This window comes from Heterocephalus glaber, unplaced genomic scaffold (genome assembly GCF_053883595.1).
Source record: "Heterocephalus glaber isolate CG9 unplaced genomic scaffold, H.glaber_assembly_v1.0 deba00001497, whole genome shotgun sequence".
Lineage (NCBI taxonomy): Eukaryota > Metazoa > Chordata > Mammalia > Rodentia > Bathyergidae > Heterocephalus > Heterocephalus glaber.
Genome location: NW_028258320.1, coordinates 44,392,601 through 44,411,124, shown reverse-complemented (window position 1 = coordinate 44,411,124; position 18,524 = coordinate 44,392,601). Strand labels below are relative to the sequence as shown.

The following is an 18,524-nucleotide window of genomic DNA, read 5'->3' as shown; positions in this document are numbered from 1 at the left end:
ACTAAATCTGCTGGAAGGGAGAATAGGTAGGCCACTTGAGGACATAGGAGTAAGCAAAGACTTCATGAACAAAACCCAGACTGCATGATAAATACTGCAAAGAATTAACAACTGGGACCTCATCTTATTAAAAAGCTTTTGCACAGCAAGAGAAACCACCAACAGAATGAAGAGACAACTCACAGAGTGGGAAAAATTTTTACCAGCTGTTTAGATAAAGGACTATTATCTAGAATATATAAAAAACTTAAAAGAATCAGGCCTCCCAAATTTAAAGATCCAACGCAAAAATGGGCATCTGAAATAAAAAGACACTTCTCAGATAAAGAATTAGAAACCACAAATAAATACATAAAAAAATGTTCAATAAAACTGGTCATTAGAGAGATGCAAATTAAAACAGTGCTGAGATTCCATCTCAACCCAGAAAGAATAACTGCTGTCAAGAAATCAACCAATAACAAATGCTGGAGGAGATGTGGGGGAAAAGGAAACCTTTTCCACTGCTGGGGGCAGTGTAGACTAGTGCAACCATTGTGGAAATTGGTGTGATTTCTCAAAAAACTAAAACTAGAAGTTCCATTTGAGCCAGCGATACCTCTTCTTGGTATCTTCCCAAAAGAATTAAAAATATCATACCACAGTGATATATGCACACTCATGTTTACAGAAGCACAGTTTGTAATAGCTAAATCTTGGAAAGAGCCCAAATGCCCATCAGCTGATGAATGGATAAAGAAGATGTGGGTTTTTTATACAATGGAGTACTACTCTGCCGTAAAGAAGGATGAGCTTCAGACATTTATAGCTAAATGGATGGACCTTGAGACCATACTCCTAAGTGAAATAAATTGGACACATATGTTTAAATACTGCAATATTTCTCTGGTGTGAGAAACGTAACATGGAAATAAGGACTGAAATGTATAATGATGTTGGGAAATGGGAAGTGTTCAAAAGGGAAGGGGAATAAGGAAGGAGGGAGGGAGGAAAGAAGGAAGTGACAGAAGAAGTGAAAATAGAAGGAAAAATGGGAACAAAACTTTTGTACATAAGGAGGGGAGAGGGCTGGGGGAATCAGATAAAATAAAATAAAAATTATTTTAAAATATAATAGTATATAATTTTAAAATTGTGTTTTGTACAAGAAGAGAAAGATAAAGTGACAGTAGAGAAGCTCATGCATTGAAAGGAATAAATGTGAAAATAGAGCATGTTCAATGTCATATGAGAAGAAAAAGTTGTACAAAGAATATTATGGACAATATATAGTTGTTTGCTTAAAAATAAAATAAGAACGAATCCACTGGACAACCCCGCCCCCTCCTCTGTACAGCCACCTGGTTCCACACTACAAAGACACAGAGGACACTGGACCACCAGACCAGGGTATTGAGTCCCACCGCTCCCGGCCCAGAGATAGGGGCTTCTAAGCCGCCATCCCACTGCTCCTGGTCCAGAGGAAGGGGCTTCCTGGCCACCAACCCTCCTGCTGCTCCCAGCCCACAGGAAAGGGCTTTTGTGCCACCATCCCTACTGCTGCAATGGCTCCTGTCCCACCTCTCCCAGCTCAGAGGAGGTAATGCGTGCAGGCACTAACAGCACCACCACCCGCCCCCCACCAGTTGAAATGAGAAACATGTAAAGAAGTCTCAAAACCAGACTTCCAGATCACCTATAACAACCCCAAAGGGAAATGAGATGGAACACTCTGATACTCAACCAGCTGGACCCACTGAACTGGCAACAAAAGGGGATCTGGAAAAAATGAAATCAGAAATAATTTCTCAGATAACAGGAAAAATTGTGCTCCTAGTGCAAGACATGATTAATAAATCTAGAGAGGAGCTGAGGAACATGAAGGAATCCCAACATAGGAAATAAATGCAATCCATAAAACAGATGCAAATAGATTTCCAGGAGATGAAAAACTCCATTGAAAGTCTACACAGCAGAATGAGCCAATGTGAGGACAGAATTTCAGATATAGAAGATAAGATTGCAATTAGTGACCAGGAAAAGAAAAACTGATTCAAAATTATAAGGGAACATGAGAAATCAATCCAGCAGCTGCTAGACGATGCAAAGAAGAATAACATAAGACTGACTGGAGTCAATGAAGAAAGAAGAGAGAGTGCAGATGACATTAAAAAACTCTTCACAGAAGTAATGGCAGAAAACTTCCCAAGCAGGGGAAAAGAGCTTGACATACAGATAAGTGAGGCATATGGGACTCCAAAGAGGCTTGATCAAAAAAGATCTGCACAAAGGCATATAACTGTTAAGATTCCAGAAACTCAATAGAAAAACAAAGTTCTACAAACAGAGAAAAGAAACAAATCACATACAAAGGAAAGCCCATCAGAATCACAACAGACTTCTCAGCACAAACCATCAAGGCAAGAAGAGCTTGGAGTGACATATTTCAAGCCCTAAAAGAAAACAGCTTCCAACCCAGATTGATGTACCCTGCAAAACTATCTTTCAAAATGGATGGAGAAATAAGATACTTTCATGACAAAGAGCACATTAGGAACTTCATGAATACCAAAGAAGCACTCCAAAAAATTTTACACAATATCCTAGGAACAGACATTGAGGATCACAACCCCAGGAAGCAAAGCAGAATGAACCCATCTGGCATGACAAGAAATTGAATGTAAAGGAGGAAAACCCAACAAAAAGAAAAAGGCATGGCATTGGTAAGTCAATAAGTTTTAGTTATAACCATCAACGTTAATGATCTCAATTCACCAATCAAAAGAAACAGACTGGCAGAATGGGTCAAGAAGCAAAATCCAACAATATGCTTCATACAAGAAACACACTTAATTCAAAAGGAAACTCATAGACTGAAACTTACAGGGTGGATAACAATACTCCATGAGACGGGAACCCCAAAAAAAAGCAGGAGTAGCTATCCTCTTGGCAGATCAAGTAGATTTCAAACCAACACTGATTAAGAGAGACAAAGAAGGACACTATATCCTTGTAAAGGGAAGAATCCAAGAGGAAGAGATGACAATCATAAATATCTATGCACCAAACACTAGTGGACCCAACTATATAAAACAAATACTAGTGGAAATGAAAAGTCATACATGCACTAATACAATTGTAGTGGGGTCCCTCAACACCTCACTGTCACAAATAGATAGGTCAACTAGGCTAAAAATAAGTAATAAGTTACTAGAACTCAATCAAACTCTTGAACAAATGAACTTAACAGATGTTTACAGAGTCTTCCACCCCACAAAATCAGAATACATAGTCTTCTCAGCTGCACATGGGTCATTCTCCAAAATAGACCACATACTCACACATAGAACATGTTTAAGTAAGTGCAAAGGAATTGAAATTATCCCCTGTATTTTATCAGACCATACTGCAATGAAATTGGAGATCCATAGCAAAAGAAACTGGAAAAATTTCATAAACACGTGGAAATGGAACAACACACTTCTGAATAAACAAGGGGTCACAGAGGAAATTAAAGAAGAAATCAGACAGTTCCTTCAATTAAATGACAATGACAATACAACATATCGGAATCTATGGGACACAATGAAAGCAGTCTTACGAGGGAAATTCATAGCAGTGAATACACATATTAGGAAAACAGAATGAGCCCAATTAAACAACCTGATGCTGAACCTCAAGCTTCTAGAAAAAGAAGAGCAGGACAACCCCAGAGCTCATACAAGGGAGGAAATTATAAAGATCAGAGGAGAAATCAATGCAATGGAGACTAAGAGAATGATACAAAAAATCAATGAAGCCAAGAGTTGGTTCTTCGAAACAATCAACAAAATTGACAAACCCTTAGCCCACCTTATCAGAAAAAAGGAAAGAAAAGGCCCAAATCCATGCAATTAGGAATGAAAAGGGTGAAATTACAACAGACCCAGCAGAAATCCAGAGGATCATCAATACCTACTTCCAGAAACTATATGCCAATAAGATGGAAAACACAGAAGAAATGGACAGATTCCTAGATATATATGAATTACCAAAGTTAAACAAAGAAGACCTAAAAATTCTGAACAACCCAGTATCAACCAATGAAATTGAAAATGTAATTAAAAACTTATCAACTAAGAAACGCCTGGGCCCTGATGGCTTCACTACTGAATTCTATAAGACATTTAGAGATTAACTGCTGCTACTACTGTTTAAACTCTTCAATGAAATTGAAAGGAAAGCAATACTCCCAAATTCATTCCTGGAAGCAAGCATCACCTTGATCCCTAAACCAGAGAAAGACCCAACTGAAAAGGAGAACTATAGGCCAATCTCACTAATGAACATAGATGCAAAACTCCTTAATAAGATACTGGCAAACAGAATGCAGAAGATCATCAAGAAGAACATACACCCTGATCAAGTGGGATTCATCCCAGGGATGCAGGGATGGTTCAACATACACAAATCAATCAATGTAATACACTATATCAATAGAGCCAAGGACAAAAACCATATGATTATCTCCATAGAGGCAGAAAAAGCATTTGACAAAATCCAACATACATTTATGATAAAAACCCTACAAAAAATTGGAATAGATGGCCTTTATCTCAACCTGATAAAAGCCATCTATGAAAAACCAACAGCCAATATCACACTAAATGGTCAAAAACTGAAATCCTTCACACTAAAATCAGGAACAAGACAAGGATGTCCACTATCATCACTCTTGTTCAATATAATTTTGGAAACAGCCATGGGAATTAGACAAGAGAAAGAAATAAAAGAAATAAAGATAGGAAATGAAGAAGTCAAATTGTCATTATTTGCAGATGACATGATACTGTATATAGAAGACCCCAAGAACTCCACCAAAAGTCTTCTAGGCTTAATAACCAAATTCAGTCAAGTAGCTGGTTACAAGGTCAACACACAAAAATCAATAGCTTTTCTCTACACGAATGACAGACTCACTGAGAGAAAAATAGGGCAAATAATTCCTTTCACAATAGCATCCAAACACCTGAAATACCTAGGAATCAATCTAACAAAAGAAATCAAAGACCTCTTCTCTGAAAACTATGGCACTCTGAAAAGAGAGATTGAAGATGGTATCAGAAAATGGACAGACATCCCCTGCTCCTGGGTAGGAAGGATCAACATAGTGAAAATGGCCATACTTCCAAAACTGCTATATAGATTTAATGCAATTCCAATTGAGATCCCAGCAACATACTTCATGGACTTTGAGAAAACAATCCAAAAATTCATTTGGGACAAGAAGAGACCCAGAATAGCAAAGCAATTCTAGGTAACAGAGACATGGCAGGGGGTATCACAATCCTCAACTTGAAACTCTACTACAAAGCTACTGTGATAAAAACAGCATGGTACTGGCAAAGAAACAGACCTGAGGACCAGTGGAACAGATTAGAAGATGCAGAAAGTTGATCCAGACACACTCAGCCATCTCATCTTTGATAAAGGAGCCAAACACCTCATTGGCGGGAAGATAACCTCTTTAATAAATGGTGCTGGAACAATTGGGCTTCAACTTGCCAAAGATTAAAGGTACGCCTATATCTCTCGCAATGCACTAAACTAAAATCAAAATGGATTAAAGATCTAAATATTGAAATAGAAACTCTGAACCAGTTGGAACAGAGGTTAGGTAGAACCCTTGAAGACATCAGTGTAGGAAAAGATTTTATGAACAAAACCTCAGTTGCCCATGAACTAGCACAAACAATTCACAAGTGGGATCTCTTCTTATTAAAAGGCTTCTTCCCAGCAAGAGAAACCACCAGCAGTATGAAGAGACAACCCACAATCTGGGAAAAAATTTTCACCTGCTCTTCCTCAGACAAAGGTCTACTATCTCGAATCTATAAAGAACTTCAAAAGATCAGATCTCCCAAATTTAAAGACCCAATCGAAAAATGGGCATCTGAAATCAACAGACATTTCTCAGACAAAGAAGTAGAAATAGCAAATAAATAAATGAAAAAATATTCAACATCACTGGTCATTCAAGAGATGCAAATGAAAACAATCCTGAGATTCTACCTCACTCCAGAAAGAATGGCTGCTATCATGAAATCAACCAATAACAAATGCTGGTGGGGCTGTGGAGAAAGAGGAACCCTGCTCCACTACTGGTGGGAGTGTAGACTGGTGCCACCACTGTGGAAATCAGTATGGAGATACCTCAAAGAACTAGGACTGGAAATCCTATTTGACCCCACTATTCCACTGCTGGTAATCTTCCCCAAAGAATTAAAAGAATCATACCACAGTGATATATGTGCGCCCGTGTTCATAGCAGCACAGTTTGTGACAGCTAAAACTTGGAAACAGCCCAAATGCCCATCAACTGGAGACTGGATAAAGAAAATGTGGTTTTTTTATAAAATGGAGTACTACTCAGCCATAAAAAATGAGAAATTAGAGACATTTATAGCTAAGTGGATGCACATTGAGGCGATACTCTTAAGTGAAATAAATAGGACACACATGTATAAATATCAAATAGTTTCTCTGGTGTGAGAAACTGAAAGTGTAAATAAGGACTAAATGTATAATAGGTAATGTGAAATAGGAAGAAAGTGGGAGGGGTAAGGGAAAGGAAAGAAGGGAAAGGAAAAATGCTGAGAAATGGAAAAAATGGAAATAATGTCTTTGTAAATAGGGAAGGGTGGAGGGGTGAAGGGAGGGCTAGGAATGGGGAAAAAATAAGAACCAAGATGCATTATGTAAAGGTACAATTCCCAGTGAGAAATGTAATTGTGTTGTATAACTACAATGTACCAATACAAGAATTTAACAAAAAATAAATAAATAAATGAAGATAAATAAATAAAATAAGACCTTTTATTTCTTTTTTTTTTTTTTTTTTTTTGTACCAGGGATCAAACTTGGGACCTTGCGCTTGCGAGGCAGGCGCCGGAACCACTGAGCTAAATCCCCGGGCCAAGACCTTTTATTTCTAATATTAACCCCAGGTAAGAAAAACGAAAACAGGAATTTGATAATGATTTTTTTTTTCTCAATGGTTAAAAAATTATTTCCCTCTTTAGGCACTAAATATCCATAATCTCCAATCAAACACAAAATTAATTATGTAGACCAAGCTGACCTTTGTTAATTCTGGGATTTTTTTCTATGTATGGAGAATATGTCCTAATAAATATTAAATTTTGTACATCACATAGGCCAAGTCTATTATTTTACAATCAAAATATTAAATCACAAAATTTCATTTTTATACTTCTGTACTAATGTGTGGTTACTTCTGTAATCAAATGATAAATACACTTTATGTATAAATAGCTTCCAAATTCAGACCATAAAGAGGGAGCTCTGATTATTGGTTCTGATTAATAGTAGAGCATTTAAACAATGTGAAACCTGTTGAACTAGATGCTTGAATGTCAATTTCTCTTAAATATTACCAGGCTTTATGCTATTAGAAAGAGTTTTAGCCAAACAGGTGAAGGATAATTTGGAAAGGCTGGCAATTTTGTGTATATGTCCATGTGGTTGTCATTCAAAGGGTAAATTGATTTATGGTATCTTCCATCACTTTACTTGGAAGAGAAAATTAAAAACACAATAATTTTCAAATCCAACGTGATAATCATATTACCTTAACAAGCACTTCATAGATAGTAGAGCTGGCAGTGAGAGGAAAACAATTACCATACTTTTTCAACTCAAAATCTAATAAATATATTGAGAAAGATAGAGAATACCAAATGTAGGACTGAATGTGTTCAGGACTCAATAGTTATTGATAGCAATGAAAACTAGATAAATCAATCATTTTAGGAATGGTCATTTGTGTATTTTATAGAATCATGCTACAGCATATATTTCCTCGAAAATATATAAATCACTAGAGTATGTATCAGGTAACAAGGAATTGTGATTGTCTTAAATAGTGCTGTGTTCACAAACAATAATTGAGAATTGTATGAAGATATACCTAAGCTATCAAAACAGATTACATCATTACTAGCTTGAACTATTTTTATGGTTTATATCTAGTGTCTCCCCAAAGCCTCAGGCACTCATTGTTTGGGCATTTAGGAGATGATTGGATCATGGGAGCATGATACTCTCCAGTGGATAATTTCACTGATGAGTTTATAGCTAAATGTGATGTTGAGAAGTAAAGCCTGGTCAGAGGAAGTGGGTCACTGTGGGCATGGCCTGGAAAGGTATATCTTCCTCCTTCCTCCTTCCTCCTTCCTCCTTGATATCCCTCTCTCTCTCTCTGTCTCTCTCTCTCCCCCCCCATCCTCATTCTCTTTTTCCTGCTACCATGCCTTGAGCTGTTTGTTCCCTGCCATGCTGCCCTGCCTTGGAGACAACCAACTAGGAACTGATCCCTCTACGAACTGTAAGCCAATAAACCTTTCCTCTTTTAAATTGCAAGTGTAAGGTATTGTGTCTCAACAATGAGAAAGTAACAAAGACAACCACATTCATGGGCCTGGAAGAAAAGTTGTGAAATGCTACTGAAGCTGATCGACAAACATAATTCCAGCAAATGAAAGCAAATGTTACGTGATTCTGATTTGAAAACAAATGAAATAAATTGTGGGACAAAATAACATTAAAAGACATTTTATACACACATTACAGGCACAGTCATGCCTGTATACTCAGCATAAATGAACAAACACTCCCTGGCTCGCTGCTTCAAATCATCCCTCCTCGACATGAAGACTGAGAGCCAGAACAAAGAATGGAATCTCTGCTACATCTGAAGTTTCCAAGGACCACATTAGAGAAGAGAGCTGTATTTGAAGGTCAGTAATAAGAAGAGACACCCACCGTTGGTTTTTCTCAGCTCCTCCACAAGGTAGCGGGCTTCCTCCTGAACACAATCCTCAATGCTCCTCCTCCCCATCCCCAAATTCCTCAGGATCATGAGAGAGAACGGCCGGATCTCTTTCCACATCTTTCCATTACTAAAAGTAATTCCTAAATGAAGGGAAGAAGAAAGCAGGTAAAATATCCCAGGAAAGGAAAAGAGAGCTAAGATATGGCAGCAAGACAATGCCAAGCTCTACCTGAGGAGCTCTTCCAGTGTCTGTTTCAGTCTTCTGTATCACCATGACCACTGAGCAATACAAGCACAAGCCCACGTACCAAGACCTTTTCCAGTTTTTTCAAAAACTGGAAGACTACCCCTTCCAGAAAATTTATCCCCAAGATCAACCAGGGCTTCCTTCACAGCTTCATATCCATGCAGCACCACAGTGGGCTTCATGCCCAAATACACAGTGTACACAGGGCCATAGACTTTTGAGAACTGGAAAATGGAAATGAGATGCATATAATAAAAAAAACTGTCAGTATTTCCTCTATATACTGTGCCTGATTCCAAATGATATTATTGCTATGTTTTAAATGGTTTTTTCTACCATGCACAGCTTTAAATGTTTCCAAATTTTATATATTATTATGATGGCGATTGTCATAGCTGCCAATTATATATGGTCTATGATTTGCCATGTAATGGCCCATTCAGTTGGTAACACAAGTAACACTTCTCCCATCAACACATCAAGCAGTTTTATTTGACTTGTTTTACAAGGAAAGAAACAGAGTTCAGAGAATTCCAAATTACTTTCCAGTATTCCACAGCTAAAATATAGAAGACACGAAATCTGCAGAAAACTTCAAATTTTATGGAAATTCTGGATAAAACATAGAGCTAGTATGGTATATGATTTATATAATAAAATCTCTAATCGCAAACACATCCCTTATGATTGACTTTCAGCCAAAAATAATAACAAATAGTTATAAAACAAAGAAAGAAGTACTCACAACTTTTGCCACTGTGTAATTTTGATTCCACCCTATAAGGATCTAAATGTTTATCTCTACACAATCTGTCACTTCATTCCCCTATTTCTGACAATGACAAATTGAAAAAGGCAACAGGTATATCAAAGTTTACAAAGAGTGGTTTGTTTTACAATCATTTATTATAATAGTGTGTGCCTTTAGAAATATATTTTTCTTTAAAAACACATCCATTTACTTTTCTTGTAAGCAACTATAAGAAAATAAAGTATACTTACATGGGTTAAAGATTTGTTAATGTTCTTAGCATCTATTTGCAAGATATTTGCAATAATTGAAAGAGGAGTGGGGCCAGGTGGAAGCTTCCCTCTCCCAGAGCTGTGTCTCCAGAATGAAAGGAGATACAGACAGGAGAGACAGAGAACCAGGACCATGACTGCATCCACTGAAGCCTCTCTTCTTATTGAGACAAGAGTGAGCGTGCAATGGAATGATTTATAACATTCCTTCCTAATTCAATATGCACTTTTTTGACACATGACCAAACAGCGAGGTGCACTTTAATCTCTTCCCTGAGTACTTTGTCCCAATGATAGCCATTTAATTAAAATGTTCTTTACCCATGTTCTCTGTTTCCCAGTTCCCTTCCAAGAGATTGTTTATATGTTGATGACAATGTATTGATGATTTGAAATAATCCATAATGCTTCCAATGTGCAGATATGATTGTGTAATGTTCTGATGATGCAAGAAAATTACTCAAAATTCTGCATTCTTATAATAATGGCCAGTTGGTAATTTATGCCTTTGAAGAATAGTTTAGGATATTCTATGACATGCATGTTTAAAAACATCATATTGTTATATCAAACACTAGGAAACTTTGTTCTTGGCAATTTAAGCCTTTCAACTGCTTAATATATATACTGTACTAACATTATCTATCCCTAAACACAAAATACCTGACATGTCTCGTATATCTTCGATGATATAACCTATATTAAGTTTTTAGCTAAATAAAGTTGCATGTCCTTCAAATTAAATACTAAAAAATAGAACACAGAAATTTGTTTTCTAAAATTTTATATACCGAACGGGAGACTAGGAAAATAGGAGAGCTGTCAGCATTATACAGCTCATAGGTGAAAGAACTGGGGTTTCAATGACACTTTCATATGTTTATTGTGCCTCCCCACATCTTCCTGAACATTTTTGGGACAACAAAACAAACTTCATACATTAGCTACTCTGAATTTAAACTGTACTGACTCTTTGAAGGCCACAGGCTCCCCATTAAATACAAGCTACTAACTTGATTCCAAAGACAACATGACAACAAGTATTTAAGAAGAGCTGAAACTTGACCAGCAGAAATGTGAGAAGACCAAGTCTCAGAGAATTAAGTGCAGATGACTCAATGATCTATGGTTTCCCCCATCTTTCAGCCAGAAAAACTGATTCTGTTGACTTTTATCTGTCATGGTCATAGGTGAAAAATGAAATGATGAATAGCAAGGAAGGAAAAGCATAGATACAGCTACAGTTGTGAGTGCAGTAAAGGTTAGAAGGAAGGGAAATCATTACAACAAAAGTACAGCAAAACAACAATATGCACTTCTGAATGAGAGCAAACATTTAGTTATGAGGATTCAATCATTAATAAAATGATATATATTACTATATCACTAATGACATTGCTTAACCAAAGACATATTTTTCCTTAAATTCTTTTATTGGTACATTTTAGGTATACAATACATTTACATTTATCATTGGGTACATGATGTATCTTGGTTCTTATTTTTTCCCCATTACCTGTCCTCCCTTCACCCACTCCACCCTTCCTTATTTGCAAAGACTTTGTTTCCATTTTTTCCTTTTCTCATAATTTTTCCTTTCCCTTCTTTACTTTCCCCTTCCCCTCCCTCTTCTGCTACCCCTTTGGACCTTTTCTTCCTATTTCAAATTATCAATTATTCATTTTAATCATTTTAATCCAATTTACACTTTCAGTTTCTCACACCAGAGAAACTATTCAGTATTTATTTACACATGTGTGTTCTATTTATTTCACTTGAGTATGACCTCAATATGCACCTATTTAGATATAAATGTCTCTAGTTTGTCATTCTTTATGGCTGAGTAGTACTCCATTTTATTAAAAAACCACATTTTTTTTATCCAGTCTCCAGTTGATGGGCAATTGGGCTGCTTCCAAGCTTCAGCTATTATGAACTATGCCACTATAAACATGGGTGCACATATATCGGTGTGGTATGATTCTTTTAATTCTTTTGGGAAGATACCCATCAGGGGAATAGCTGGGTCAAATGGGACCTCTAGTCCTAGTTCTTTGCGGTATCTCCATACTGATTTCCACAGTGGTTGCACCAGTCTACACTCCGAACATAAACGGAGAAGGGTTCCTTTCTCTGTGCTACCCCACCAATATTTGTTATTGGTTGATTTCTTGATAGCAGCCATTCTTTCTGAGGTGAGGTGGAATCTCAGCATTGTTTTCATCTGCATCTCTCGAATGACCAGTGATATTGAACATTTTTTCCTATGTTTATTTGCTGCTTTTACTTCTTTGTCTGAGAAATGTCTGTTCATTTCAGATACCCCCTTTTTAATTGGGTCTTTAAATCTGGGGGGGTCTGATTTTTTTAAGTTCTTTATATATTCTCAATAGTAGACCTTTGTCTGAGGTACAGCTGCTTAAAAACTTTTCCCACATTGTAGGTTGTCTGTAGGTTGTCTGTTTCCCACATTGTAGGTTAGCTCTGTTGGTGGTTTCTCTTGCAGCTTTTTAATAAGATGAGACTCCAGTTGTTGATTCTTTTTGCTAGTTCCTGTGCTACTGAGATTTTGTTCATAAAGTCCCAAAGACATATTTTGTAAAGATAACGCCATTTCCCTTCTAAATTGACTAATAAAGTTATTTCTAATATATTTTAGTAAGAAAAACTCTCATAAATACTTTGTTAAATAATTATTATTAATCGTTTTTATAGGGAAACAAAATTTGCAAAGAATTTTCACACTAATAATATTCTTTTAGCTAAAATAACATTATTCCTATAGTAAGGCTAGGAAACTGGGCCTTGGAGATTCAGTCCCTTGGCTAAGAACACACAGACTATACTTGAGAAAGCTGATATTGACACTGACATACTCTGAATCTTGGACCCTTCCCTCCAAGCAGAATTTTCACATCTTATACATTGTTGACACAAATGTAAATTAGTATAGCCATTATGGAGAGCAGTATAAAAGTTTCTCACAAAGCAAAAAATACATCTACTATATAAATCAGCAATCCTACTTCTGGGTATATATATAACAATGAAATTAGCATACCATGGTGATATGTTTATTTCATGACCACATTTATTGTGGCTCTGTATCCATTTGCTAAGATATGGAATTTTCCTAAAAGCCCATCAACAGATGAACGGACAAAGAAAATGTGGAATATATAAAGAGTAGAATACTATTCAGATCTAAAGAAGGATTAAATTCTATCATTTGCAACAAAATGGATGAAACTGGAGGACATTAGGGTAAGTGAAATAAGCCAGACCCAGAAAAATAAGGATTACATGTTCCATCAAAAGTGGAAGCTAAATGAAGTCAACCTGAATGTGGAACAGTAATTAATACAAGTTGGGAAAGTGTAGGTTGGGGTAGACAAGGAGAGGTGATTTTAACCAATACATGTATAGACATATCACACAGAAGCCAATTGATACATTACCAAAAAAAACCCAGAAGACTAAAAAAAATTACTTCTACTAAGATTACCAAGAGTTTCTGATTATGGGGCTGGGGATTTAGCTCACCTGTCTTACAAGCACCACATCCCACGCTTGATCCCTGGTACAAAAAAAGAAAAAACGAGTTCCTGATTGTGTACTCTGGCTCCATATTTTGCAATTTGCCTAATCAGTGACTTTCAAAATAAACATGACTTTTATTAACTATTATAAAAACTATTGATTAAAATAGAGGTCAGTAAAACTTGGTTTTGTAGCCTGCAGACTGTGAGTGACCCAAGTACTGGTGAGGCCTTTATCCAGGACAAAATGACAATGATAAGATTATTAATTTGCAGGACTTGCAACTCTAAAAGAATCATAATCAACTAATCATAATCATATAAAATAATCATATCAACTTACTTGAAGTAAAATGATCTCAGGTGCTCCCTCTAGAACAATCACTTTATCCCTTAAAAGATATTCATTCTTTGACCCATTTTGCCAAGCTGAGGCTCCAACATGGACCATTCCCTTAACAGAGTGAAAAATAATCATACATAAGATAGAAGAAATCTCTGAGATCAACTCACCTAAACTTTGATTTGTTTGGGGTTTTTTTTATGTTTTGTTTTGTTTTGTTTTGTTTTGGTACTGGGGATTGAACTCAGGACCTCACACTTGCCGGGCAGGTGCTGTAACCACTGAGCTACATCCCCAGCCCCAACTTTGCTTTGTTTTTAAGGAATGTGAAATTGATGACTTAGTAATGCCACTAGTAGTATCACTAATGTACAGTACAAGATCTTGCCTCAATATCCTACTTCCCTAATATGTATTTTAATGATTTCTCACTTCCCTTTCCACAGGATGTTCACCCAATTCAAGTATTCTGCATTAAGCCTTAGAGTCACCAAATAATGCAAACCTCATCTTGGCTAGAGTTGTGGATTAGAGGTTTTTTAAATTTGAAAAATAATTATATTTAGAGTAGTTTTAAGTTTGTAACCAAACTAAATATAAAGTACACAGTTCCTATATGCACCCTGCTGATATCCACATACAACCTCTCCCATATTTAACAGACATCACATATGTAGTCCATTAGATTCAGTCAAACCAACATTACCACATCATTATTCAAAGTCCATAGATTATATAATGTTCATTCAGTGAAGCTCAGCTGGTCCCAGCACCCAGAAGGAAGCTGCCTGCCTCCAACCCAGGCTCCTAGGGCAGGGAAGCTCAGCCGGTCCCAGCACCCGGAAGGAAGCTCCCCCGCTGACATCCCAGGCTCCTAGGGCCAAGAAGGTGAGCTGGTCCCAGCACCCGGAAGGAAGCTCCCCTGCTGGCATCCCAAGCTCCTAGGGCACAAAAGGTGAGCCACGTGGGCGCCAGAAGCACCCACACACACACCGGAAATGAGAAGACAGATAAAAAAGCCTCAAAAACAGACTTCCAGATCACCTACAGCAACCCCAAAGGGACACGAGATGGGACACTCTGATACTCAACCACCTGGACTCTCTGAACTGGCAACAAAAGAGGATCTGGGAAAAATGAAATCAGAAATAATTACTCAGATAACAGCAAAGATTTTGCTCATGGTGCAAGACATGATTAATTAATCTAGAGAGGACACAGATAAAAAAAATACAGGATCTGAGGAACATGATGGAATCCCAACATAGGAAACAAATGGAATCCATAAAACAGATACAAACAGATTTCCAAAACAGCAAAAACTCCATCAAAAGTCTGAGCAGCAGAATGAACTAATGTGAGGATAGAATTTCACATATAGAAGATAAGATTGCAATTAGTGAGGAGGAAAAGAAAAAATGCTTTAAAATTGTAAGGGAACACAAGAAATCAATCCAGCAGCTGCTAGACGATGCAAAGAATAACCTAAGACTGATGGGAGTCAATGAAGAAAGAGGAGAGAGTGCAGATAACATAAAAAACTGTTCACAGAAGTGATGGCAGAAAACTTCCCAAGGAGGGGAAAAGAACTTGACATACAGATAAGTGAGGCATATAGGACTCCAGCTAGCCTTCATCAAAAAAAATCTACACACAGGCATGTAATAGTTAGGATTCCAGAAATCCAACAGAAGAATAAAATTCTACAAGCAGTGAGAGAAAAGAAGCAAACCACATACAAAGGAAAGCCCATCAGAATCACAGCAGACTTCTCAATGCAAACCCTCAAGGCAAGAAGAGCTTGGAGTGATGTATTTCATGCCCTAAAGGAAAACAGCCTCCAACCCAGATTGATGTACCCTGCAAAACTATCTTTCAAAATTGATGGAGCTATAAGATACTTTCATGGCAAAGAGCACCTCAGGAACTTCATGAATACCAAACTGGCACTCCAAAAAGCTTTAGACAATACCCTAGGAAAAGACAATGAAGATCACAACCCCAGGAAACCCAGCAGAATGAATCCATTGGGCATGACAAATTAAACGCAAAGGGGGAGAATACAACAAAAAGAAAAAGTCATGACAAGGCTTTTAAAACTTTGAACTTCATCTCCCTAATGAGTGTATAATTCAATCGTATTATTGTATTGATCAGTATTTTTCTGATTCTTTAGTTGCCCAGCATTCCTTGTGCTATACTGGCTATTTATCATCTTCTTATGTTTACATTTTAATTGGGTTGTCTATTAATGAGCTCTAAGAATTCTTTATATATTCTGGTCATAGGTTATATGCATTGTAAATATGGTCTGTTTAAGGACTACTTTTCATTTTAATGATGTCATTTAAAGTTCTAAAGCTTGATGGAATCTCATCAATTTATTTTCTTTTATACATCATGGTTTTTGTATCCTAGGTAGTACTTGCCTACCCTGAATTCATAAATATTTTCCCTTATAATTTATTCTTAAAGTTTTATACTTTTAGGCTTTCTTATTTAAGTTCATAGATCCCTTTAAGTTATTTTCATGTATGGAAAAAAGGGTTGAGGTTAATTTTTTATATACGGATACCAGGTGTTCTAGTGCCATTTGCTGAAGACACTGTCTCTTCCTCAGCTCTTGAATTGAGTTTATATTCTATAAAATGCTAAGGTTAAATAATCTTTCAAAACTCAGTGGATCATATATGCGTGGTTCTATTTCTAGATTCTCTGTTTTATTCAAATGATCTATATGTCTTTCCTTACACCAACACTGCCTTGATTACTGTAGCTTTAGAAGAAGTCTTAAAATTGGGTGTTAAACGTCTTCCAACACCGTTCTTTTTCTTTTTCTGTTTACTCCTCTAGGTCCTTTGTGCTCCTATATAACTTTAAAATTTCAATATCCAGTTCTTCATTTATAGCAAATATACACAGACCTGAATTTTTATATATACCTTGTGTTTTCTAATCCTACTAAATTCAAATACAAGTTCTAGGGGCTCCTAGAGATTTCTTAGTATTTTCTCTGTAGATGATCATTTCATCTACATATAAAGATTTTGCTTTGGCCATGCCAATCCTATCCTAATTGTGTCATTTTATTGCCAGACTATTTTGGTTTAGACCTATGTTTCAAAGTCTAATGGACAGATGATGAGTAGGCATATCTGCCCTTGTTCCCCACTTTAGGGAGAAAGCATTGTATTGTCTCCATTCATAGAAGGAGTTTTTGTTGGAAGTATGGAGTACATGTCTTTGATCTGTTGAGAAGGTTCTGTTCTACTTCTAGTCTCCTGATAGCTTTTACTATGAACAGCTGTAGAATTTAGTCCAATACTTTTTCTTCAACTAGTGACAGGATCATATGGCTTTTTCCTTTCCTCTGTTAAAATGATGACTTTTGGGGGTGGATCTTCCAATGCTGAACCAACACTGCCATCCCTATAATAAAACCACTTTCTACATACTGCCTGATTTGACTTCTAAGAGTTTGTTTTGTTAAACAAATTTCTATCTATGTTCATACTTTTTTCTTCTATTATCTTTATCCAGTTTTAAGATTAGCACAATGTTGAGTTCCTAAAATGATGGAGAAGTGTTCCCTTCTTTTTTCTGCTTTAATTGTTTGATATAATTTATCAGTTAAAATGTTTATGAGCCTGTTGTTGTCATATAGGTAGGTTTTCGAGCTAGGAATATACTTTCTTTAATAGGTGCTATTCAAATTTTATATTTCCTCCAGAGTTAGTTTCATTAATTTGTCTTCTGAGTTACTTCTTAGAAGTTGTCAAAATTTATTTCAAAAAAGATTTTTGTAATATGCTTTCTATATCCTTTTAAATTCTGTAAAATGTGTGGTAATGTCTCCTAGATCTTAATATTGTAATTTTTAAAATGTATAACTGATATTGTGTAACAGGAAGAAAAGGTTTAAAAGAGCAGGGGAATTGGGTGGGATAGGGGAAGGAAAAAAGGGAAAGGAAAAAATATGAGAAGAGGAAAAAAATGGATACAAGGTCTTTGCAAATAGGGAAGGATGGAGGGGGTGAAGGGAGGGCAAAGGAAGAGGAAAAAAATAAGCACCAAGAGACTCATGTAATGGTACAAGATCGCAATGATGAATGTAACTGTATTGTATACCTAAAATGTACCAATAAAGTTAGTGGGGAATAAAAAGTTCATTCTTTGTGTCATACATTTAATGAATTTTGACTAATACATAATGATATGTATTCAGTATTGTACTATCCTACAGAACAGTTTCACTGCCCTACAAACCTTTTTTGCTCTGTTTTTTTATCCCTGTTTTCTCCCCAAACCCATAGAAATGAATGATCATTTTAGAGGACACAATGTTATATACACTGTAGTTGGAATTTCACAGCATGTAGCCTTTTCCATTTCAATTCTTTTACTTAATAATATTCAAAAATTCCTCTGTGTTTTTTTCTGCCTTAATACTTCATTTTAATTTACCAGTAAATAACAGCATTGTATGGATGTCTCAGATTCTAATTACATTAACCTATTAAAGGACTTCTTTGCTTTCAAATTCAGCAAAAATGAACAAAT

The 18,524-nt window shown here is 36.4% G+C and overlaps 1 protein-coding gene across 1 annotated transcript in view; it reads right to left on the bottom strand.

The window, feature by feature from the left end:
• Window positions 1-10,245, bottom strand: part of LOC101710504 (cytochrome P450 2C9-like) — a 37,067-nt gene extending 26,822 nt beyond the window's left edge. Inside the window, exons 1-3 of the mRNA XM_087184950.1 lie at window positions 10,062-10,245; window positions 9,121-9,283; window positions 8,803-8,952 (exon numbers count right to left, since the gene is read on the bottom strand). Coding sequence (XP_087041076.1) covers window positions 8,803-8,952; window positions 9,121-9,283; window positions 10,062-10,217 — 469 coding nt within the window. The 5' untranslated portion in view covers window positions 10,218-10,245. The remainder of the gene's footprint in view (window positions 1-8,802; window positions 8,953-9,120; window positions 9,284-10,061) is intronic.
• Window positions 10,246-18,524: the final 8,279 nt, after the last annotated feature.